This window comes from Tetranychus urticae, chromosome 1 (genome assembly GCF_039701765.1).
Source record: "Tetranychus urticae isolate SD_2017Ah chromosome 1, NJAU_TeUrti_SD_1.0, whole genome shotgun sequence".
Taxonomy (NCBI): domain Eukaryota; kingdom Metazoa; phylum Arthropoda; class Arachnida; order Trombidiformes; family Tetranychidae; genus Tetranychus; species Tetranychus urticae.
Window position 1 is genome coordinate 16646312 of NC_142958.1, and position 24223 is coordinate 16670534.

General features: G+C 30.5%; 2 protein-coding genes and 2 long non-coding RNA genes across 8 annotated transcripts; 2 read left to right on the forward strand and 2 right to left on the reverse strand.

The window, feature by feature from the left end:
• Positions 1-461: 461 nt before the first annotated feature.
• LOC107359279 (carboxypeptidase B) lies at positions 462-3114 on the reverse strand. Its single transcript, XM_015925764.3, has 7 exons — positions 2712-3114; positions 2491-2608; positions 1706-1915; positions 1479-1589; positions 1287-1386; positions 873-1157; positions 462-751 (listed from the first exon to the last, which is right to left on the reverse strand). The coding sequence occupies exons 1-7, from the start codon at positions 3047-3049 to the stop codon at positions 564-566; spliced, it is 1350 nt and encodes a 449-aa protein (XP_015781250.1). The 5' UTR covers positions 3050-3114; the 3' UTR covers positions 462-563.
• On the forward strand, positions 2192-3181 carry LOC149094679 (uncharacterized). The gene is made up of 2 exons (XR_016197968.1): positions 2192-2378; positions 2501-3181. It is a non-coding gene; the product is annotated as an uncharacterized LOC149094679 (long non-coding RNA).
• Positions 3182-5858: 2677 nt separating this feature from the next.
• On the forward strand, positions 5859-22707 carry LOC107359168 (uncharacterized). 5 transcript variants are annotated; one of them, XR_016197967.1, is made up of 8 exons: positions 5859-6336; positions 13399-14119; positions 16106-16632; positions 17320-18936; positions 19942-20048; positions 21064-21359; positions 21489-21670; positions 21850-22707. XR_016197967.1 is itself a non-coding variant. In XM_015925630.3 (7 exons), the coding sequence occupies exons 2-7, from the start codon at positions 13980-13982 to the stop codon at positions 21995-21997; spliced, it is 2841 nt and encodes a 946-aa protein (XP_015781116.1). In that variant the 5' UTR covers positions 5895-6336; positions 13399-13979; the 3' UTR covers positions 21998-22707. The 5 variants fall into 5 exon arrangements, 2 of the variants coding, with proteins under 2 accessions (XP_015781116.1, XP_015781118.1); XR_001568030.3 differs by having other exon boundaries at positions 5895-6336; positions 21489-21665; positions 21844-22707; XR_016197966.1 differs by having other exon boundaries at positions 5895-6336; positions 21489-21665.
• LOC149094680 (uncharacterized) lies at positions 10926-13169 on the reverse strand. Its single transcript, XR_016197969.1, has 2 exons — positions 12736-13169; positions 10926-11679 (listed from the first exon to the last, which is right to left on the reverse strand). It is a non-coding gene; the product is annotated as an uncharacterized LOC149094680 (long non-coding RNA).
• Positions 22708-24223: the final 1516 nt, after the last annotated feature.

The following is a 24223-nucleotide window of genomic DNA, read 5'->3' on the forward strand; positions in this document are numbered from 1 at the left end:
AATGCAGCTTTATTTCGAAATTGTTGATTAGTTTAAAGTAAATGCACTTTTCATTGTTGGTTTATATTTAAACAAGCTATCCCAACTGTTTAGGATTGTCCTATTGCAATTGTTTTTCAACAAAAATGGCTAAAAATTCAAACCGATTGTTGATGGAATTACATTTACATTTTTGCTAATGTTCTTTAAGTTTCATTCTTGAACATTTTTTTATTTGAATGAATTTAGCTATTCTGAGTCAGTGATTGTAATAATTTGGTTGATTTAACTTACGATAGGTCTTGTTATTAATTCAATCGGAAAGAAATCTTCAAGCCTTAATCTTCATTTTTGATGTAAAATTGTAAATTAAGGTATAAAAGCTATTTGAATAACAATTTTTCATCTGCTAGTTACTTAATGATCAATATTTTTACCGATTTATGTTCAATGCATTAGAAGAGACTGAAGTAATCTAAGAATTTAGTGTATTTTAACGGTTATTTTAATGATTTATCTGTTTGTTTGTCATTTTATTTACAAGTCTATATCATTCTTGAGTTGAATTATGTTTGTATTGCATTCTAACTCGTCTGATATATCTCATCACACATAGTTTTGAAAGCCAAGAAAGTTTCTTCACCAGTGGGTTTTATAAACTCTTCAGGTAAGACAAATCCATGATCACCAGTATCTCGAAGTTCAAAAGTATAAGAGTACTTGATACCAGCTTCACCATAGGCCCAATCATCAGATCCACCAGAGGCGACATCTTAAATAAGCAAATAAATAGTTCAATACAATTTATCAGTCATCAAAATAAATATTTATAACTTGTTATCACTTGATACCACTTGTGTGTCGTATTAACGATATATTGTTTTGTTACTTACATAGAAGATTAGTAGCACTTCCAACAGTGAATGTAGTGCCATAAAGAGATTTTAAATTTGTGGCTGCCTTTTCGGCGACTCGGTACATTTCGTTGTAATGTTCGGGTAAATCAGTTGTCCAGCCCCATGGTAAGAGAATCAATTGTGAATAAGAATGGAAGCTGATATACATATCCCAGGGTCCATTTTTCAGGATGTATTGAGACATAGCTTTGGTTTCAGGTTCGGAGAATGGTTTTGGACCAGCGAAGATATCAGAGCATGCATTAGAACTTGATCCACCAGCTAAATAAAAGGAAAAGATTGAATGCGAAAATTGAGATGTGAGTTTTACAAGATTTATAAACTGAAGTTAACGAATGAGCTTTTGGTTAAAATTTTCCGAAAATTCAATTGTTCGACTCATAAACTTACTTCCCCACTTATAAGACCAATTTCGATTAGGATCAGTTCCACGGCAAATGTATCCCCATCTACTATTGGTTTGAGATCTAGTTTTACGCCACATACGATTCTATTATTTGATGAATAAAGAAAACAATTATGAAATGTAAACTTTTTTTTGAATTTGATTGTTGGTTTGCACAAATTTTGAGGCAACTTTACCGTTGTATGAGTGTATTCATAACCATCCGGATTGGCAAGCGGAAGTATAACAATGTCATATTTATTCAGAATTTGATCCACAGCTTCATCTTTACCAGCTGATGTAACCAACTAAATAAAAAAGAAAGAAAGACATGAATCAATGGATAATTCGATTATTTGAATACTTCAACTGGAAATCAATTGAATTATCTTGAATAAAAATAAACTGGAGTACTTAGACTAACCTTATTAATAAAGTACATAGCAGTTGATGGGCCAATCCATTCTCTAGCATGAAGACCAGCATCAATCCAGATTTTACGTTTACCATTGGATGCACCGTTACTTATCTTGATTATTTTCAGATCACGGCCTTCAAAAGATTTTCCAATAACTTCAACTGAAAGTCTTAACTTGTCGTTGGACTTGGCCATATCATCCAACATTGCCATAATCTAGAGACACCCCAAAAGACATGTTATTAAACTCCATAATTTGAGACAACCTTTCAACCAATAGTTTGTTCATCACATGATTCTCGAAATCATAAAAAACGTAAAAATCATTAAGACACAGTTTTCATTTTAAAATTATGATAATAAAAATTAAAATATTAAAACTAAAACTAGAGATGATAAAAGGAATCAAATTGTCACAGATGATTGGATAACTGTCTTAAAATGCAACAATTTAAGTGCCTAAGTTGAAACCAGGCTTCGCTAGCTTCGATCTTATTCAAAAAATGGTTTATTTTCTGAAGCAAAAAGCTAAATTATTTAATTGCTCTTGCCTTCTTTTTTTAGCACAAATTAACGATTTAAGTTAAATTAACTTTCTAAGCGACCAAACTTAATTTAAGTAGTTTCTGTTTTATATTATTAATTAAGTTGAGCAATTTTTGTCATTAATTAATCAAATGTAAGTCTGTCAGCTGGTCTTCAACCATTTACTTTCTTATAACTTTTACTATTCCAAGAAACATAATATAATCAAGTAATTTTAATTCAATTTGTATTAATTATACTCTTACCGTATCATAGCGTTGATAGGTGTTAAAGAATAGTTTTGTATTTGGTCGAGATCCTCGTAAGCCAAATGGAAATGGAAAACTTTGTCTTCCTTTAATTTCGTTCTCAGCATCTATACGTCTACAGTAAGAAGAGCGGTTAATGGATTCAACACTTCTTGATTAAATGACCGTTTCGAGGATTGGTGTATAATCATAAAGGAAACTGGTTAATCATAATTTACCTTTGAACATCGTCAATCATCACACTTGGATTCAGAAGGTTTGATTTGAAGAGAGGAGCCAATGAAGACCGTGCTTCTGGAGACAACATAACATCCACAGACGCATTGAGATTACCTGGTGCAGTCCAGAAGTCAACACCTCGCTCCATTAGGAAAGTCTCATTATGGGCCAAGTCATAAAGAAATTTCAATTGTTCAACATTGGTCGGAATGAATCGAAGGACGGAATAATCATTGTATCGTTTGTAACCATCTTCAATAAAACACTGTGACTGACTAAAGGATCCAAACAAGGGAATCAAAACAAGCAACAGTTGGAAACCATTCACCATCATCATGGCTAACTTTGAACTGTTTCAGCTAAAAATTATGGTGGAAATTGTTTGCGGCTAATGTACACCGATGGTGAATGTAACATTATTATCAAGATGAGATCAATTTATATTAAACAAACAAGTTAAGCTCACTGAGTAGGCTGGTTAACGCTCACCGGTTATCATTTCTGGGTTACCAACACTGTTCACAAAGGAAAAGTATCCCAAGTAACAGTTGACTCTGTAATGAAATTAGCTCCAATTTCCTTTGATTGTTTATTTAGATGACCTCATTTAAAAAATTAACTCTCTTTGACCAACTAATATTTACCAATGATCTCTATTATCATCATTGTTCAACTCACCTATCAGCTTTAAACCTCTAGTTCATCAGACTTGTTAATGAAGCTATGAGTTGCCAAACCTTCAAGTCTTCAGGTCAATTTATTAACATTTACATCTTTACCATGGTTAATATATTACCATTAAATTATTGTAACGTTATTTACTTTAAACACAACTAATGACTGTTTAAATATGATAATTTACAAACTAGATCATTGGTTTACCATCACCAATTCAAAGGGAAACCACTGACACTGTTACCAATGATTAAAGGTCACCCAAGATTCTAGTTCATCAAAATTCTGGTAAAATCCATTGTTTCATAATTTCTGTAAAATGGGTTCCAAATCAATCAGCTTTCATCCCAATATCAACATAAACAATTAGCTTTTCAATTTTGATGAACATGTTTCGCTGTTAACCCATCGACTACCCTTGACATCTGATTAACAGCAATTCATTAGCAAATTGATTGTGAAAATTGACTTTTATTGCTTGTTCAAGATGAAATTAAAAGTGTTTCTTTCTGCCTGTAAACATTCAACAACCTCCGATTGATATGTTTATTAGACTAAATTACCAATCAAAGCTATTAACCGGATTCACCAATCATGTTGTTTGTTGTAAATTTGAAAACCCTTTCAATATCCAACTCTTATCCTCTTCTATTAATAATAGTGATAATAATTGATCCTTTATGTTCAACTTTTGTTTTATTGATTATTCCAATCACGATGTTGAATATTTATTATACAAAGCATATTTTGAACCAATTAACTGTACGTGTAAAGGTGCGATTGTCATGTTTAACCAGCTTCATACAGACACAAACTATTTTAAATCAACAATTGAATCAAGAAGAAGATACAAGAAAAGATTCGTTAATTTGTAAACAAAAAAGGAGACAAAAAATGGGTAAAAATGAGGTATATTCAGTAATATGGTGATGAAAATGATGGTTAAGGAGGAAGATGTAAGTGAAAGATTTTTGATTTGCATATACTTTGGCCAATGAATTGGGTGACACTTATATTGGCAACAATTAACAATTGATTTAACAGTTAATTTGAATAATGTGAAAGTGTTAAGTTACATGTTACCAACAAACACATCGTGAACACGACCATCTGATGTGTTAACGTTCAGCATTGTTGTTACCCAACGATTCATCATGTTAACACCAAGTTTGCGACTTGATTATGATTAACTAATGCCGCAACAAATCAGCTAACATGTCAACGTCTGAACAAGTGAAACAAGAAAACATTAGATGAACCAGTTCTGATAATCAATCAATAGTTACAATTGCTTCTAAAAAGACTCAAGACATGAGAAGAGCAAATAAATCAGTAATTCACAGTTTTACAACTGTTTCATGATTTAACCAACAATTTAATCTGTCAATCCAATCAGCTATCATCCTTGGATCAATGATAAATCCATAAATTGGATTTACCTAAAAGTATATTTCAATTGCTATTTATTTCAAATGGATTTATTTACTTTTAATTGATTTGTTGACAGTTTCAATTGTTATTAATGATTTGTTTATCTATTTCGTTTACAATTATCATCAGCTTGTAATCAATACGGTTAAATATGGCAACTAAACTAATTGAATTAGCGTAAATTCAGGTTAATCGGAGCGTTTTGTTATTGAAAAGAAATGGTTATTTATGTTGAATTGATTTTTGTCCAACTCTAACCTCTTTAAATGTACCTTTTGATTGTAATTTAAACTTGACAATTTACTTGAAAATTGATTTATTGTGATGATAATATTCCAATATTCACAATTAGAATTGTCTTTTAATTAGTCAATTACTTAATTTGAAAGTTACCTTTTCCTGCATATCTTTTTGTGCAATATTTTGGTAAATGTCAGTGAACTTGTTGCAGCGATTTGGTGTGTTCAGTTGATGATTAAATATTTTGTTTCATATTTTATGAGAAATTTCAATTCTCATCAACTTGATAACACGTTGATGTTAATTAATTGTTGATAATCTTCCGATTTAAAGGTATTAATTAAGATTAGTCTGATGAGTTTGGTTTCCCAACAAGCATCCATTAAAGTCACCTCAACACCAGATTGGGAAAAGACATTGAAAGGGACAAAATAAAGATGTAAAATAATTAAATTTAAATATTGTAATTGAAGTGAAGTCAAGTTAAATTGTTACTTACATGGTTGAGTCAACATTGGCCGGTTGATTCTGATCATTTCATGAGAATTAAAACAAACAATTAAACAAAATGGTTTACAATTTATCTGGTCACTTTCACCTTTTTTTTACCAAACCTTTTTATTGCCGTTCATTTACGTCTTTTCACTGATTCCAATTAAAACCAAATTTATTAATTATCCAATCTTTCATCGGGTCAGCCTTAAAATGTTCAACCTTCTCAATCAGATGACTGGTTTGCTAATTAACCTGGAAGTTTGGCTAATTAATTGAATCTGATGGTAATTAGATGATAACCCCTTAAGGTAAAATAACGCGGCTAACAATGTTAACCTAACAGTTTCTTTCCTATTTATCTCACTTTACCATCATGTAATAACGCTTTAATTGAATATTTTAATAAATCATTAATTTTCGTTTTATCTTATACTTTGTATAGTTGAAAGTGTTAATTGTGAACCTTAATTTACTTGTTCATTGGTGTCTAATTGTGTACATTTACCATTTACCCAACTCATTGACCATGCTGCCTTTACCATAAAAACCTGTTACCAGTAACACATAAACAAACATTCAACCCAAAATTATTATAATAATTGATTGTTTTATAACACTTACCAGATGATTGTGACTCAATTTTTGAATATTTTGATTCGGACTGTTGACTGTGTGAATCTAGTTCATCAGCAAATCATTACAATTACAATTTCCAGTGCAACCTTAGACAACTCATGTCTTTGTCCTACCAAACAACCTCAACACCATCAACCTACCAAATATGTAAGCATATAATTTTTAATATAATTTTTCGCCTCTTCTGCTTTCATTTCATTCTGATTGTCATTACGCTTATGAATATTAGTTTATAATTTATTAACCATCGTGCTTTTTCATATTGATAATAGCAGTCATAATAATCAGTATAATGATGTAAAAAAAATATGTGAACATTTTCAGGTTATAAACATGGTTGAAAGATTTATGCTGTTTGAAAAAAAAAGATTTATATTCCCTTAGAACCTAAATTTATCTTAAAAATTCATAGTTTTTTTCAACACCTCTCCATCTTAACCATAATAATAGCTAATAGAATCAACTTAATCAACCGGAAACCCAAATTTTTCAACACTACCTGAGAACAAGTGAAAAAGGATAATTTTCAAGGTGTGTTCTGATTAACCAGTTAAAACATTGAAATTGTTGAAACAATCAACCTTTTTCATCACCTTTACTTTGTAGACACTTTTTTAATAACTAAATTAAGCAAAGGCTTTTTTGTTATGGGAAAGCTTAACAAGTTGCTTTTATATTAAACTAATTGTGAACAATCAATTCGTTGTTAGTTACAGTTAGACTTTTGATGCCTTCATCTTTCAATCACAAACCTTTAATTACAACAGTTTACAAGTTCCCAATTGACACAGATTTGGGTTCTATTAATATAAATGTAATGTAAATCAATTGATACAAATAAATTTGCACTCATAACAAAAACCACCGAAGTAAACAATGAACCAGCATTTACATTGTAATACATTAAAAATTGATGTAAAAATTAACAGTTGATACAATTGTGAATTTAACTCAATGGTAAATCAAGTTGAAAAATATTGTTGCCTTAGTTTGATCTAAATTTTTAATTCAATTCATATTTGCGTTTCAATTTGCAGTTGAAGATGCAGGCTGATGAGGATGAAAATGATGTTAAATATACAATCATGATGTTGATCAGGATAAGGGATTAAATGATGAGTAAAGAAAGGTTTATCATTGATCTGGTTGATTGATGATCAGTTAATAATTTGTATCCATTTTTAAGTTACATTAACAATTTATTGCATCTGATACAAGTTTAAGATAATTTATCAGACAATTTGAACCTGAACATGAATTAACTGTTAACTTATTTTCATCAAACGATCACAATTAGTTGTTTTAATTGTGTTGATTAAAACAAAAAAAGACAACAATCAGGATTTAGATTTCACATAATGATTTGCATTGAACTTGCTCTAAAACTGGTTTTGGGTTATTTTCATTTAGATGTTGCTGTTACCAGAAAAACCAGACTCACTTATTACTTTCAATTTTAATCAATCTTTTAATTGTAACAATTAACTTGTTGACTTTATGTTTAAATCAAGAAACATTGTTGATCTAAAACAATTGAATAGGATTTGGTAATGGTTAGTATCTTTTCAATGTTGACAATTTAAAGATTGATTGGGTTGTGTTGCCAGATTTGATTGTTGAATGTCTCTTTGAATGTTGTTTGTTTGACTCATTTATTGTTTTAATTAAAATCTTCTTCAATTGTCTATTAAATTCAATTGAGACAAGATTAGCTTATTCCTGAATAAATTTACTTTAGTTTAGTTAATTTTTTTGTACTAAACTCAATTTCAAGTCTATCCTGATCAGGGTAACAATAGATACTTTTACTTGAAACACAATTTTATTTTCATTTACAATTAACCAAGCAAGTAAATAGCTCAATACTAAATCAAATGATTATTTAAATACATTATGCATTCAATGATTACATTTTCTGGTTAGGATTGTGATTCAATCCTTGAGACGTTTTTAATTTTGATTTACATGTTATTTGTTTTAATAGTCTGAATTGATTAGGATAACCATAAATCAGTTGAAGGAAAGCAATTTTCTGGTTAAAAATTGTGTTCATCTTGTTATTTTATCCGGTATTTTTGGTTGTTTTTCAGTAAAGATTGTAAGTCTTATTTTCCCATGTAAATGGGCTTATGAATGAATTCATTTTGCTTATTATTTACAGCCAAGTATCTGCAAGTTTAACCAGAAATAAGATTGAACCCAGAGTATGAAGTCTAATAAGATGACCAGTTGTTAATCTTGATTATAATTTTATCTTCTTCTCATTATCATCCCTATCATCACCATCAACTTAATCAACTTCAATATGGAATCAACAATATAACCCAGTGTTAACTGTACTCATCTGTTTACTATGGTGAGATGGTCAAAGTAATGAAATAATCAACCATTTACTACATTTGCTTCTTAAATTGTTATTGACCACATAAGATAATAAAGATGGCAATAATAATGATAACAATATTAACAGTTAATGATAATAATATAATACTTACGGCATTGGGACAAGTGACCTTTAACTTGATTAACATGTTTAATATGAAGATTAAAGAGGTTAGACTTTTATAGTTAACCAAATTAAAGGTCCAGTTACAGTGGATCATGATGTCTCATTTGATTATCATGGTTGTACAGAAGATAAATTTACAGACAAATATAAATAGATCAAGTATTATTAAAGACCAAAAGGTGACCAAACAATTGAAATTATTATTGATAATAATCAAATAGACAAAAGAAAGCACAAAGTATTAAAAATAGACAAAAGCATTGATTTTATGCAAAGCTGCATTTACCGAGATTAAGTCTATGACGTGTATATTAAGTCTATGACTGAGTGACTCGAGGACATTTACGATTTATCAGCACTTAATACACCATCAGATCACATTACGAATGTTCGTTTGCCAAAAAAACAGAGATTAAAAGGTTCCTCGGTCCGATGTTCACTTTGAGTGGTATCCGAATGGTCATTCCGGTTTTATCAAAGCTAAGGCAAACATCCAGGTTGAAGATCGTATATTCAATGAAATATCCATTCTCTTCATGATATATTTCATATTTCCAAATGTTTTTTCATTCCAGTCTTTCCATTGAATCAGTCGTTGCAAGGGTTTTCAAAGAGCTAAGAGGTTACTTCCTTGAAAACCTAAAAAAGTCAGCTTATCCATCTCGATGCGAAAATAATAGAAAATTCAGCTAATGAAACTATCGAATGCACAAAAAATGTTGATAAGTCAGAAACAAAAAAATCAGTTGATATTGAGCTATTCAAATTAAAGAAATGAAATAAAAATGAAAAACAACCTAGAAAATAAGTTATCATCTGTGAAATATGGTTGCCCTTGCGGTGGGCGTCTTACTTAATTGAACCAGAAAACCTTAAACCGTTATTGTTTTGATGAAATTCATAAATTATTTCTACCTGTTTATTGTGTTATTTTTTTAATCAGTTGTTTATTTGACCTTTAACGAGTGTTACAAAGCGCTAATCTAGGGTCATTCAATTTAATTCTGGCCTACTGAAAGAGTAATCAAAAAAATTAACAAGGTTTTACCCAATCTAATACTTCTTTGAAGGTGTTTGGTGCTCAATGTCTTCGGTATCTTCTCCTTTATTGCACACAATATGGTAAGTATACATAATTATTTTACTTGACTGGTTTAAATTTTGAATGAACCAGAGATTACTTGTTAAGTTGGTGTTATAACATGATACATTTTTCATGCTCAGATAAATTTTCAAACTTTTTATACATTGTCTGTTCATAGAGAGAGAGGAAGAGTTAACAATGGTTAACTTGAATTATTTATTTATACACACATTGGTGTATTAATACATAGCCATAGGGAAATCTAGTGGGATTCATGTTAATAACAAAAACATTTATATTTACAATTGAAAGAAGCTTTTCAACCATATTTTCAGCATCTTGTTAAACAATCTTCATCTTCCTCTTTTTGCCCTAATAAATGCTTTTTTTTGAAATTCACAAATTCTTTGAGAGTTTAATCATCTCTTGATTCATTTACTGATTATCATGAATTACAACTTCCGTGTATCTGAACTTTACATCTCTATTAAAACGTTTAACCTAAATATCGAACCTCATTTTTCTCGCACCTCTGGTTGATACAATTGCTAACAATGATTGGCAAAAAGCTGGTTTAACAGTTTACCAGTTTTTATAATTTATTTCTTGATACTAATTGAAATAGTTTAGTTTATTATTCAGATTGTATGTAAATTGTAATCTTTTGATATTGAAAGGGAATTTGCGTAAATTGAAAACTTAAACATTGAATGAATTCGTTAACAACTCTCAAAGATGGTTAATCGTTGTTCAATTGGTTGTTTTTTGGGTTTATTTGTTAATCTAATACAATATCGATGAGATGTGCCTGCGAGAAATTAATTGAATTTGATTGATAAACACTCCTTTGAGATTATTAACCTTGATTTAGCATTAGTCAACATGATTGTAAGCACTTGCAAAGTTAATCAGTATTGCAATTTCAAATACAATTTTCACTTTCACCTCTTTCATACTTTTCAACCTAACCTTACAATTTGAACCTTTTTTATAATGGAATTGATAACTGCTAAATGATAACTGTTGATAGTAAAAATCAATAAAAATTCTCACCAGAAATGATTCAAATCAAATGGTTATTTGTTTACCCACTACCAGCTGATATTGGAACGTTTATCATCAATAAATCTCCAAACCTCACCCTTCCAATAAACAGTTATTGCTTTATTCAAATTTCTTGATAATATTTCATTTTAACAATTTACCTGATTGTTAAGGTTTGAAACATAATTTCTTAAATCAATTCAAATAAATGACATTTGTTGAAATTTTGAAATTGGCTCCTTTAAAGGTTTACCCGCTTTTTATGCTATGAATCATCGGTGTGATCTCTTAGCAAGATAAAGTCTGGTTGAATTGGTGTTATGTGTTTACATGATTATATTTTGCTTAATTTTTTCATCTGTGCTCCAATCTTAAATATGTGTTAACAATACAAGAAGCTAATTAATTATCCAGCTAATTGTGCGATTAAAAATTGTGTTAAAGATAATACATATGTTAATCTAAATCTTGATTGTTCTCTGTGCTGAAATTGCTAAAAAGTAAATATTTCTTATCGTTTCTTGATGATTTTATATTCTTCTTTATTTTGCCATCAGAATCGTCACCAGTATCATTATCGTCATCATCATCTTTTTGTTTCTCATGAATGTTCACTATGAGATAATCAAATGGTTGATTGTCTTTGCTATATCGCTGGTGAGAAGAATCGAAGTGAAGTAAACGATGATAGAAACTTCCATCTGAGTTATTTTGGAAGAAAATTTGATTAATAATGGTTCCCTTGAACTACCACGAGGCCTTAACTTGCATGTGTTTACTCATTTTTGATTAATCCTGTTGAAAAGCACTGGAAGAGCAAAGCATGAAGCCAAAATGCCAGGAATCCAGGAATCTAAAAAAGTCAAAGAGACATGAAGACAAGGAAACAATAAGACAAATTCTGGATCAACCTTGATCTTTTCCTGATCATCTGTTCAATCATTACATTCTAATCAATTCACTATTTTTTGCTTGGTTCGTCCTTGATTTAGATGTGAATTAAATTGAAATGGATTGAAAAAATGTCTACTGAAAGGAGAATTGATAAGATTTGTCTGAAAAAACCAAGAAGATCAGAATAAATCAGAATCCTCTGAATACATTGAAATTTTCAAATTTAAGTTTATATTCACATAAATTTGAACTTTTCCTGATAGACATCGATGAAAGGCTTCTCTTTTCGAATCTAGAATTAATAATGAAAATAATTTCAATTCATTTCGAATCCATTAAAATGATTCTTGTTTTTCACTTAACATAAAAAAATTCTTATAAAATTGACTGCTTTACATGTTTTATTTATGGATACAATAAAACAATTTCAATATTTTTTTTCAGCAATAATTATAATGGTAATAAACACCAAAAATATGAATGATATTCATTTGAAATGATAAAAAATGACTTAATTTGCATACTTTGGGAAATTTGACGGTTTTTTTTGTTTCAAATTCAAGCTACTGGTATTTTTAAATCAAATTTTTTTATCAACCAAGAAAAATGGTTCGGATGAGTGAAGTTCTGGTTTCAAATCTACTTATCCTTACTCACTCAGTTTTCATCATCCGTTTACTCAATTATTAACTTAATTAATTGTTACTATTGAGTAAACGTTTGGCTTAATTAAAATTGTCCATTGAGTATGAATTTAAATTGAAATTACATTAGCAAGCAAGAAAAGGTGATCAGTTGATTAGATGAACGTGTTGATGAATCTTTCATCATGTTTTTTTAATCAATTTTGCTCTGAAGATGACAATATTTATCATGTATGTCTTGTGATGATGATGACGATAATTTGTTAAATTGTTATAGTATGATCTATTGATGATTAAAGGATGTATAGTTCGTCGTGTTATCAATAATTTGATTTAGGCCTGATGAAGCTTTAAGAGGTTAATGTGTATACCTGACAAACGGTGTACATAATCAACAGCTGAATACGTGAAATGAAAGAGATGATGATAAATGAAGAAAGTGGATGAAAGAGAGAGGGAAAAAGGTGTGATAAGATCAAGTTGCCAATTAATTGTGATTAAGAAAAGGGTTGAACAACAAAAGCTACACAAACAAACGGATCAGCGAATCCACAAATTGATTTTGTTGATGTGTTTTTTGGTGACAAAGTTAAGACGATTGTGATGAAGATGAAGACACTGAAAAGCTGATGAAGACACTGATGAAAACAAAGATGATGATGAGGATGAAGATCTTGAAGAGACTGAACGAGAGAAAGGGAATGAAGATTGAAGACAAATCCGAAAACATGTTGGGAAGAACGAGATTTTGGCAAAAAGGGAAGGTTTTTGAAGGCATTTTTCATGCTTTCTGAGTTTAACGACTTGCCTTCGATGAGTGGCGATAAATGTAAAAATGGATAAAGTAACTTCCCCTTTTTATCTTACTTTTTTCTCAGCCCCTTCTCTCACTGTTTCTTTACATTTTTCATTTATCTTTCTATTATCTTCTCTTTTCCCCCATTTTTTTTGTTTCTTTTCTTTCTTTCTTCTCCGATGAGTTCATAATCCATTAATCTATTAACTCTTTCTTCTTCTTCTTCTTCGGTTGCCAGCCTTTTCTACAATTGTTGTTCACTCAATTTGCCGTCATTTGCTTAACTGCAAGCTGATCAACACTTTAATCCCGTTGGCAGTTTCTTTCTGTCAAGTATCATTATTGCCATTATTTTTACATTTTTTGTTATTCCATTTCACTGTTTTCTTTTTGTTTATTTTAATATCAACAAACCCTGTACATTAACCATGTTACTTGTTAAATATTGAAGCAACTTGCAACTTTACTGCTGATAAGCCGACACAACTAAAAAGTCAAACAAAACGGTTTTACAAAGTGTTGACAACAGGTTAACCTCTTACGACACACAATTTTACCAGAAAATTGATAACCATCTTTGGTTTAACCAACGGTTTTTGTCTTTGTCTCAACTCATCGATTAGTTGGCGCCATCAGTTCAACCCTTTGTCATCTCACAATGTATCATTAAATTGGATTGTGTGTTCTCTGTGTCTGTGTTTTTAGTTCTGTTTAATCAACCAATTGTTTGTTTCCATTGAACTTTGATGGTAAAAGTTTTCTGTTGTTTTTTTCTGCCTGCATTTGTGGACTAAATTAATTGGTTACAATTAATTAAGGATGTTCTGTTGGTTGTTAAAAGAAGCTAAAATGCCTGCTGTTGATGAAAACAACATTGGTGCTCTTGCATTACATTATGCTGCTGCTAAAGGTTGTCCTATTTGTGTTAAACTTCTTGTTGAATCATGTCCTGAACTAAGGTAAGATATCATCATTTCAAGTTTAATCCACCATTTTGTCAATTCAATATTTTAACCACCAAGCCTGTCAACAAGATCATTAGTTTTTAAACATTATGCTGTCTAAAAACAAATGATGAGTTAACCAGAAAAAAATATTAACCAAAAGTAATAAAATGGAATTTGGGTTCAACATGATTTTTACATTTACTTTTGCAGCATTAAAGTAAAATGAATCATTTATCATCGTTGCTAATTGCATTCATTAGACATTCTAATTATCGCAGTTTAATTGTTATTGATTGACAACTGGTTAAAGCCAATGTAGTAGTGCTGTAAATGGATTCAACGTGAAATCAGCGAACTGTCCAAATATCGATAATAGCTCTTTCCCAATTGAAATCAATCGATGTCACGTTCATATGCATATGATAATAACAATAATCTTAATTCAAGTTGACTTTTTCATTCTTCTTCTTTGAATCAATCTTTTCTCAATGACTATCAATCCGTATCAGAACAAACAAATCAAACCATTTTTTTAATCTTATAATATCATAAAAATATATTTAGTAGCCTAAGGCCATCATTTTTTATTTATATTTTGAGTTTTTCTGCCATGCTTGACAAACAAATAAATTGAATCATCAAAATTATCATCATGAAATTGAACAGAATCTCCTGATAATTCCAATGATCTGTTATAATTTTTCTCCTTCATCTAATATTAGCATCCTCTTATACTGTAACCTTAACCTAACCTCATCTTAATCTTACTTTTTTTTATCGTCTTTAGTAGCTTCTTCCTCCTACTCCTGTCTTTACGCTTTATGCATCTTCAACTCAATTAGTTTTTTTTTTCTTATTTTGATGTAGCATTTTTTTTACACAGCACTGTATATTTTCACGGTACAACACTGTTACTGATTACAACATTGGAATAACTTGATATAAGTTTACAGCTTATTACCGTTTACTCCGGGCTTCATTAGTCACCCCAACTTACCTTATGTAGTTAGTGATATAATATTTTTCCTGTTGGTTTTGAAGCTTTTTGCCTTTTTTCTGGTCTTGTTATTGTTACCCTTTGCCCTCAAGTTTTTCATCATTATTTCCATCCTGATCTTCATTTCCATCTTCTCTCTTTATCGCTCTCTTTCAAATCTTTTTACCATTGATTTCCAGCTTACAAAATCTGAGCTTCTCAAATTTCCTTGTTTTTCCATCCCATTTGTTTGTAAATAAATCAGGAAACAAATTGAAAATTTTTTCAACAATCTTTAAATTGTTGCTAAGTTTCGCTTCTACTTTTTCTGTCATTTTGCTATTGTTTGTATTTTTAGTCCAATTAACTCAATTACTCTTCTTCTGGTGATTTTTCTCGTTTACTAAATCGTTTATTCCTTGTTTAAGTTTAACCTTATTTTTGGTGGTGTTATTGACCATTTGCTGTAAACTTGAAATAATTCAGTTGAACTTCACATTCACCAATACAATGTTTGAAGATTATTATTAGTGGTGTATGTTTAATTTTGCTAACACCGAGCGTACAACGTCAAAATGGTTATAAGGTTAGAAAATTATCAAATACTTTTACTTGAGTTCAAAGATCATGGTTGACTTATTGTCATATGTGTGAAAATTATCTCTTTATTTGATCAAGTTTTATTCAAACTGAATCAGGGCTTAGCGAATAATCAGCTGAATAATGGTCAATTGTGATAATTTTTGACCAAAAAAGTCTCACCTTCACAACATTCAAGTGGAAGTTAATAAAACAAAAGATAAATTTTTACAATTCTCAGATCATAAATATCAACTTGAACTTAATCTTTCCGAATTATTTTCCAGTTAATGAATGCTATTTGGTTTTATCATATCACCTTTATTATTTCTCACCTTTCAAATATGAAACAATATTTTAGCATTTTAGCAATAAAATTTGAAACCTTTTTACCGTTTGATATCAATAAATTTGCTAATAATATCTTCTCCTCTTTTTTCAAGAAATGCTTGTGGATGTATTGATTCTCTCGACTACTGGAATACTCATTTACCTGGTCATCATCATGGTCCAACCGGTGACAACTTTTACCTTCGCCCATGTGAAAATGGAGTCAATGGATGTGGCAACGTCATCAATGATGGTGTCAAGCCAACTGATAATCTTCATTTTCCTCGGAAACATTCAACATCTACTACAAACTCAACAACAGGAGCATCACCTCACCACCACCACCACCATCTTCATCATCATCACCTTCCAACTCATCAAAACTCACAATCAATTCATCGGTTAAACTCATCTGGAGCTAATAGCAGTAAAGCGTCCGATTCTGGTAAAGAATCAGTTGCCGATGAAGATTCACTTCTTCCACCGTCAACATCAAACACTGAACCTTTTTTTCTTCATGATCCTTCTTGTGTCACATCAAATGATCGGGTTAAAAAATTATTCCGCAAAAATCGACCCAAAGGGCCATCCAAAGTCTATGAGAAGCATCGTAAATCAGATAATCATCCTATTAAATTAGGTGAGGAAATCAATGACTTTTGTCTAATAAGATGAATTGAAAGCTGAAAACATGCAATTATTTATTCTAAAATTTGATGATCAATGAACAATAACAATGAGAAAAGTGAAATATTTTTTTGCTCCGTTCTCCGCTTTAAATTGATGCTAAAATGAACATTCATTTTTCATTAACATGTCATCAAATAATGGAAACGATTTATCATTTAATAAGCAACAATTGATGATTTGAGTCTTTTTATTCAATTTATCTAATTATTGGCTAATATTAGGTCTAATGATCAAATATAAAGAATCAATTGAAACAAGTTTATAAGAAATAAGGTTGACTTTATAGTTATGCTAAGCATAAGCAAAAATTGCAATCATTACTATTCACTCATTTGATTAAAAAAAGCAATTATTAAGCGCTAAATTATATTATAAATAGATTGAAGCAATTTACCTTTAATTTAATTACCAACACTTACTAATTATTTGATCAACATTGAATATAATTAGATGAGATAGATTATCAGACGGTATGATGAATTAAGAAAAAGATTGTTCCATATTTTTTGTCAATTCTTGGTTTCATTTTTATTTCAATTACGATGTCTTAATCTCTTTAATCATGAATATTCTCAGCTAATTACAATCAGTTAATTAAATTGTTTTTTTTCTCCCTTTTTTGTCTAATATATTACAGTTAAAGCAGAAGTTTATACAAATTCTGATGAAGGAACAATGTCTGAATCTTCTGATCCACCTCCTGATTATGATCATGATCATATTAAATGCGATTCATCTTCAAGTCCACCAACGTCAGAATTGACCTCTTCAATGTCAAGTGGAGTAACTGAGTCATCCTCTTCGTCATCGTCAACTAATAGTGATAAATGTATTTATCAGGAATTTGATGATTTAGAGAAAAGAATTTATCAAGAAGTCGATGAATTGGAGCCTATCATCGACTCATCAGCTTCTACTTTGAGCAAAAAGACTGAATCTGAAGCTATTAATGGTACCTCCAACCATAATGGGACAGTTAAAAATCGAATTAATAGTGAGAGCAAATGTTCAGAAATTTACATTAAAGATAAAATTTACTCGATTGATTCTCGCCCATTAAAAGTAGCCCCAAATGACCGTCATAAAGAAGTCAAAAATTTAATTGCCAAGTTAGATGTTGGTGAATCAGTAGCCAATGGTAACACTTTAAACAGAGCCTCATCAATGTCAACAATCAATCAATTAGCCACATCGTCATCGTCTTCAACTGGACCCACCATAAACACATCTACAATACCGACAGTGAACCAACAAACGCAAACAACATCAAGTATTCAAAGTCACCAACTACCTCCACCTCCGCCTCCTCCACCACCAGCTAACCTATTAATATCCAAAGAAGCTGTCAGTAAAATACCTTTATCTTCATCATCTTCATCTTCATCTGAATATGAAGAGCCAGGATCAAATAATGTCGATAAAAGTCGCAAGTTGAAATTAATAGCAGAGAAACAGTTAGCATTCATCCCGCCACAATTTAACTCACCACCAGATTCAGATACAAACATAAAGCCCTCTGAATATTTGAAACGTGTTGCTGGTAAAACCGTTTCTGCTTCACCCAGATTCATCAATTCAGGGTCAGGACCTGGAATGGGATCAGGAGGAGGTTGTAAGGAAATGATATTTTTCGAGAAAAGACGAATCAAAAGAAGTTCATCTGAAACTCACTTGTATCAGCCTCATATGAACTCTTCCTGTTCTTCATCAAATGAATATGAAGCAATCAAAGATGATTCACATTCATCAGCATCTTCAGTATCAACCCATAATCTTCACCATCCACACACTTTACACCACAGCCATCATCATCCACTTCGCCCATCTTCCTCAGCAACCTCTGAACATCTCTATGAAACTTGTCATTCAACTAAATCAGGCTGGAGTAGTTCAATTCGTTCAGAATCAAGTTGCTCTAGTAATTCACATTCAACCCTCAATGGACTCGGAGTAGGATCAGGAGGAATTGGAATAGCTAAATCCAATCTGATTAACCGAAATGGGTTAAGTGGATCTACATGTAACCTGGGTAACGGGTACGGTGTAACGTCTGGATCAATTGATGGAATTAAGGGAACGTCATTCAATGAATCTTCACAATCTAACAACAAATCAATTGTCGAGTTAGCATCATCAACTAATCAGTCCTCATCATCCTCATCACCAGCTAACGTGAATGGTAGCTGCAACTTTACAGTTACTCAAGATGAACTCAAGAGAATCCATCTGAGGAAAACGGTTAAACCTTCTAACGGTTAGTTATTATTATTATGATTATTATCTTGATGATCATTACTATCATTATATAATATTATATTTTAGATATTATATTGTTTGTGTGTGTGTGCTTTTATTATTGCAGTCTCCTCTTGAACTGTCGTTGCAGTTGAATGAAGAGAGTAAAAAGATGATTTCAAGTTTAAATGAGTAAAAAAGAGTTGAATGGATAGCGAAAGATGATGAAGATTGTGAAGAAAAGAAGAATGAAAAATTCTAAGAAGATAATGATAAGTGAAGGAAAAGACACCAAATAAGATGAAGATTAAGAAAGTGAAACATAAAAGCGAACATTTATTTTATTTTCATTTGTGGAATGTTAATTAAGCTAATTATTGATTGGCACTTTAGTTTCACTTTGAGCTCATCTATGTCATTGGCTGTGACTTTGTTTTACTTTTATCATTACATCGTAACGTGCTATGAGAAAAGTGATTCAATGTTTCAGCAAATTATTGATGAAAGTAGTAATTTACTTGAATTCAGTTAAAAAGTTTCAAATGTACGCCAATTTAAATGACATTTAGCAATATTTAGCAATATTTTACTTTCGCAGGACATCATTTTGTCGCCATACTTGATTTGACATCAATTTTGGCTCATTAATTAAGCACTAATATTTACCTTTTACTACAATCCATTTTCACAAAGGTAAATGATCAACAGTGCATTAAACATGAGCTTAAAGTTGCAATAAAATGGTTAAATGTTTACAGGCAAAGCAACACAATAACAATAAGATTAAATATTTTGAATGATTGTAATTGAAGTTGGCATTAATATTTCAATTGAAGTTTCCTTTCAGTTTAAGTGAAAAAGGTTTAACTGATGATGAGGAAAAACAGGTAAAGGGTGAAAATGACTTGAAAAATCTCAAGAAAACTGAAATCCAATTTTGGTGTTAAACTACTTTTTTCACTATAATTTTAATAATAATTGAATTCACCCTTTTTGATAAATATTTTTCCTCCAAATATATCAGAGCGAACCGTTTTATTACACAAAAATGACGTTATTGCTGAACTCAAAATGTCCAGAGATTTGGATGGGATAAAGAAACGGAAAGAGCAAGATAAAAGTCGAGATGAGGTAAGCCTTTTATTACACTAATATTGAATTGTACCTCGAAATGTAATCAAAGTAACTGATAAATTGAAAGGTTTGTCATGATTAAATATACATATTGTCGTAATAAAGTTAACATCACGTAGCATTATCTCCTTAACGATGAAGGTGTGATAAGCTTTGACAGAAGAGTTGAAAAGACTGAATCAAGAAATTGAATATTATCATTTCATGATGTTTGTTGGTCCGTGCAAAGGGTTTAAAATAGTGGAGCAAATAATGTCAAAAAATTGATATAAATCATAATCGTAATGTTTGTTTCACTCTGTTTTACTTAATTGGAATCAATGATTTAACAGAAAGATGCAAAAACGAATCCAGAAAATCAATTGAAATATGAGAATTGAATTTTACATGTAAAATGAGATTTTGGTTAACATTTTTCTCCAACATTTTCCAGTTGATTCTGTTAAATTAATTTCAAATTAATGATTTGACTTTTAGACTAAATGATGATCTAAAAAATTTGAGACAACAGGAAAATTCTGATTCTTTTTTGTGCGTCTTCTTTGATTGATAACATTTTCAATTGAACATTTTGATTTTTTTGCCTTCTTTTTTCGCACCCTGTCTACCAAGATACTGAAAATGTTTTCTCCATCATGAAATTCTGAAGAATCTAAAGGTTAAATGAAATGTTAAAATGAGAGGAATCAAAAAAAACTCAGCAGACAACTCAAGAATCAATTGAATTGCAATTGGTGAGGAAGAAGGAAAAAATACATAAAATAGTTGAAAACATCATTTTTAGACATATTTTGATTCTTCAAGTTTTAATAAGTTAACATGAAATTAAATACTCTCAGTAAAGATGAAGTTCCTAAAAAGATGTCTGTAACTCAATGAGCTTAGACTCAATTCAATTAATAATTTTGCCTCATGATTTTGATGACAATTTGAATACATTTCGAGAATTTTCATTTTCCTTGACATTTTCAGAAAATTTGAGTTTAACTTTCATTTATTTTTCTTATTTCAGGTTAAGGATAAAATGGCTGAACTAGCAAATGAATATACAGCTGAAAAGTTTCTAGATAAAGTGGCTACTCATGATAATAGTGGGGTGCCAATACCTCAATGGAAGAGGCTCATGTTGGCTAAGAAGAGTGCTGAGAAAGCTCGGAAAGAGGCTGAACAAGAGTTTTTATCTGAACATGAAGCTAAACGAATTAGTGCAATTCCTGAATGGAAGAGGCAATTATTGAATCGCAAAGATGAACCTGGTTATGGTTACTCATCAAACTCATCAACAACCTCATCAAGTCCAACTGAAAGGTTAGTTTATTAATTATGGTTTGTATTATTGATCCAAAATTGAACCGTTGAAATGACTTTTCATTGTCAAGTATCACATTAACCACGTTTAAATAAACACTTTACTAATAATGCTATTTTAATATGCAGTTGATGTAGGTTATTATTAATTATAAATATGATTTTAAAAATTGGACTCTTTGCCCTGTGATTTAATTACCTGATTATAATAATGATTCAATGATTGATCAAATGATGCAAATAACATAATAACGATATTATAATATTTCTAACCAACACAATGGCTTTCCTTTTAATGCTAATAATGTAATGTAAAGTTCATTTTTATTTTATTCATTTTATCATTTATCAATTAACTAACTAACCCATATTTTTTCTGGTGATTTCTGGTTCATCTTTGATCCTTACTAACAATTTAACATTTCCTTCATGTCTAAGGATATTAAACTGAATCTAACTTTACATTTTGTTTCTATTTTTCAAGTTACAGGTTTAAAAATGAAAATCAATGTTCACAATCTAATCAAGTGTCATCACAAAGCTCATGCAAACTCATCAGCACCAATCAAAGTCACCACCGAGAATCGAATCCTCCTTGGAGTTTTAAATTGAGGAAAACCAATTCAATCTATTGGTAATCGTCTATTACGGACAATTGTTATCATTTAATCATCAACACTGAGTGTCATTAAAATGGACTCAACCATCCTTTGACAAGAAATTGAAATTTGCCTCAAAAAAATACAAAAAATGGAGTGATTTTTTGTCCAACAAAACAAAGATCACCAAAAAAAGGAAGTAAAGATCAAGAAATGTTTTGGATTGAACATCATTAAATTGTTATTAATCAGCGATTTGCGAGTCATTGCAATCCTCCAGTCTTAAAATTTTACGCCAATGTTATTACACTATATTGAAGCCATCCAAATTGATTTGAAAACACTACAACGAATCAACTTAATCTCACAAGCAATTTGTTTTATAAATATATATTATTATATCCTGACTACATGGATATCAAGTTTATTTTGTTAACATGAGTCTATAATTTTATAAGAAATATATACTCCATGTAAAAGTGATAATTTTTTTGTTTCATCGCTTATATAAAGGGAGAATCAAAATTTCCATTCTTACCTGTAATTGTAATTAATCGCTATTTTACTTATCACTTTAATATTTTGTTAATTTTTTTGTTTGAAATTATATTTTGTCAAAAAAGATTTGATAAAAGCTCAGTCTTTTCAAGAACATGATGAATGAAAAAATATGAATTTACTATTTTCTTATATTGTATTTTTGGTTATTGAAAGTAATTATTGATAAATAAAATCTTTTTTTCCAACAATTTGTTCCTTCTATTCATTTTATATCAATTTGTTGGTCCAACTGTGAGTGATCAACTGATTGTCTCATTGAAAAGCAAATCATCCATTTGACTTTATCCTTTAATTACAGATTCTTGATTTAATTGAGCTTGGCAGGGATGATAATGGAGTTAACCTGAGACCCGATGATGATAAATGGTCAATCTAAATTGCTGGAAATTACTTTAAATTAGATTATTAAAGTTGTCCATCTTTCAATTTCATCTTATAAAAAGCTGAACAAAAGCTTAAACTGTTGACAATAAGCTTTAATGATCTGTTAATTCTTAAGTAAATTGGTTTCGCTGATCGAAATGCTCATTGCCAGAATCATCATCATTATCTGTAATTGCTTTAGTTTAGCCAACCTCAACAACTAATCAACAATCATTTTGATCCTTTGCTGTTGTTTTTCATTGTTTTCCTGCTTAACTAAATCCCAATGGCTCACTGATTCAAACATTTGGAGTGAAAAAAGCTGCTTTTCACTCCAAATGATAACAAATAAATATAACTTACCAGATCTTGAGACAGTTAAAAGTCAATCGTGATGACCATAATACAAGTATAAATAAAACACCTTAAGAGGCATGAAAATAAAAGGCTAAATTATTGGCCGTAAAAATCGGCTGGATTTGATAAGAGACATTAAGGAGTTTGCAATTCTGTAAAAATGATTTCTTTGCCAATTTAAAGCCAAATTTTTAAAAAATTGCATTTTGTAAAACCACATTGCAATTACATCAATCCCTAAAAAATAACCAGCAACCCAATTCGCGTTTAAAGCGTAAAACCAAAGTGAATACTAGAAACCGACGCCTCTTTGAGTTTTCTTTGAGTATCAATGCCTGCTTCAACATAGTTTGGAGCAAATAGTACAAAACATTCGAGATGACCAAGGCCAATATTATTTAACTTTTATTTTTGATCAATAGTTAAAGTAAGAATAAGAAGTATAAAGCTTAGTCAGTTAGATATGTTTCTAATAGCACAAGATGAATTATAAAATGGATGAAATGTTTAAAGGACTATTGACAAAAAGTTTGACTTTCAAGTTGAGAGTTTACATGCGATGTGTTTGTAAGAGCGAAACTCGAGTCCATTAATGCTAAGAATAAACTTGTCCGATCAATAGTTCTCGAAAAAATAGAGATCAAAGTTTGAACTTCGATCGTCTTTTGTTCCCTTATGGAAGCAGACTTTTGCATAAAACTCATTTGCCTGATCTAACTTTTGATAAGCAACCTGAAAATGAACTTATTTCAAGAAATAAGATTCTCCATTTTTGTAAAACCGATCAATTCGATTTTCATTTAAAACTGGCCGCATCCTGTGACCGTAATATTTAGAGACCTAAAACTTATTATTCGTCAATAAAGGTTGTTGCTGTACATAATGCACTGAACACTTTTGTCCATTTACCAACAGTTCTCTTGATTTTGGCCTTTTGATGTAAAACTTTGAGTCACGATATTTCGAGAATGGTAGTGTCTAAAG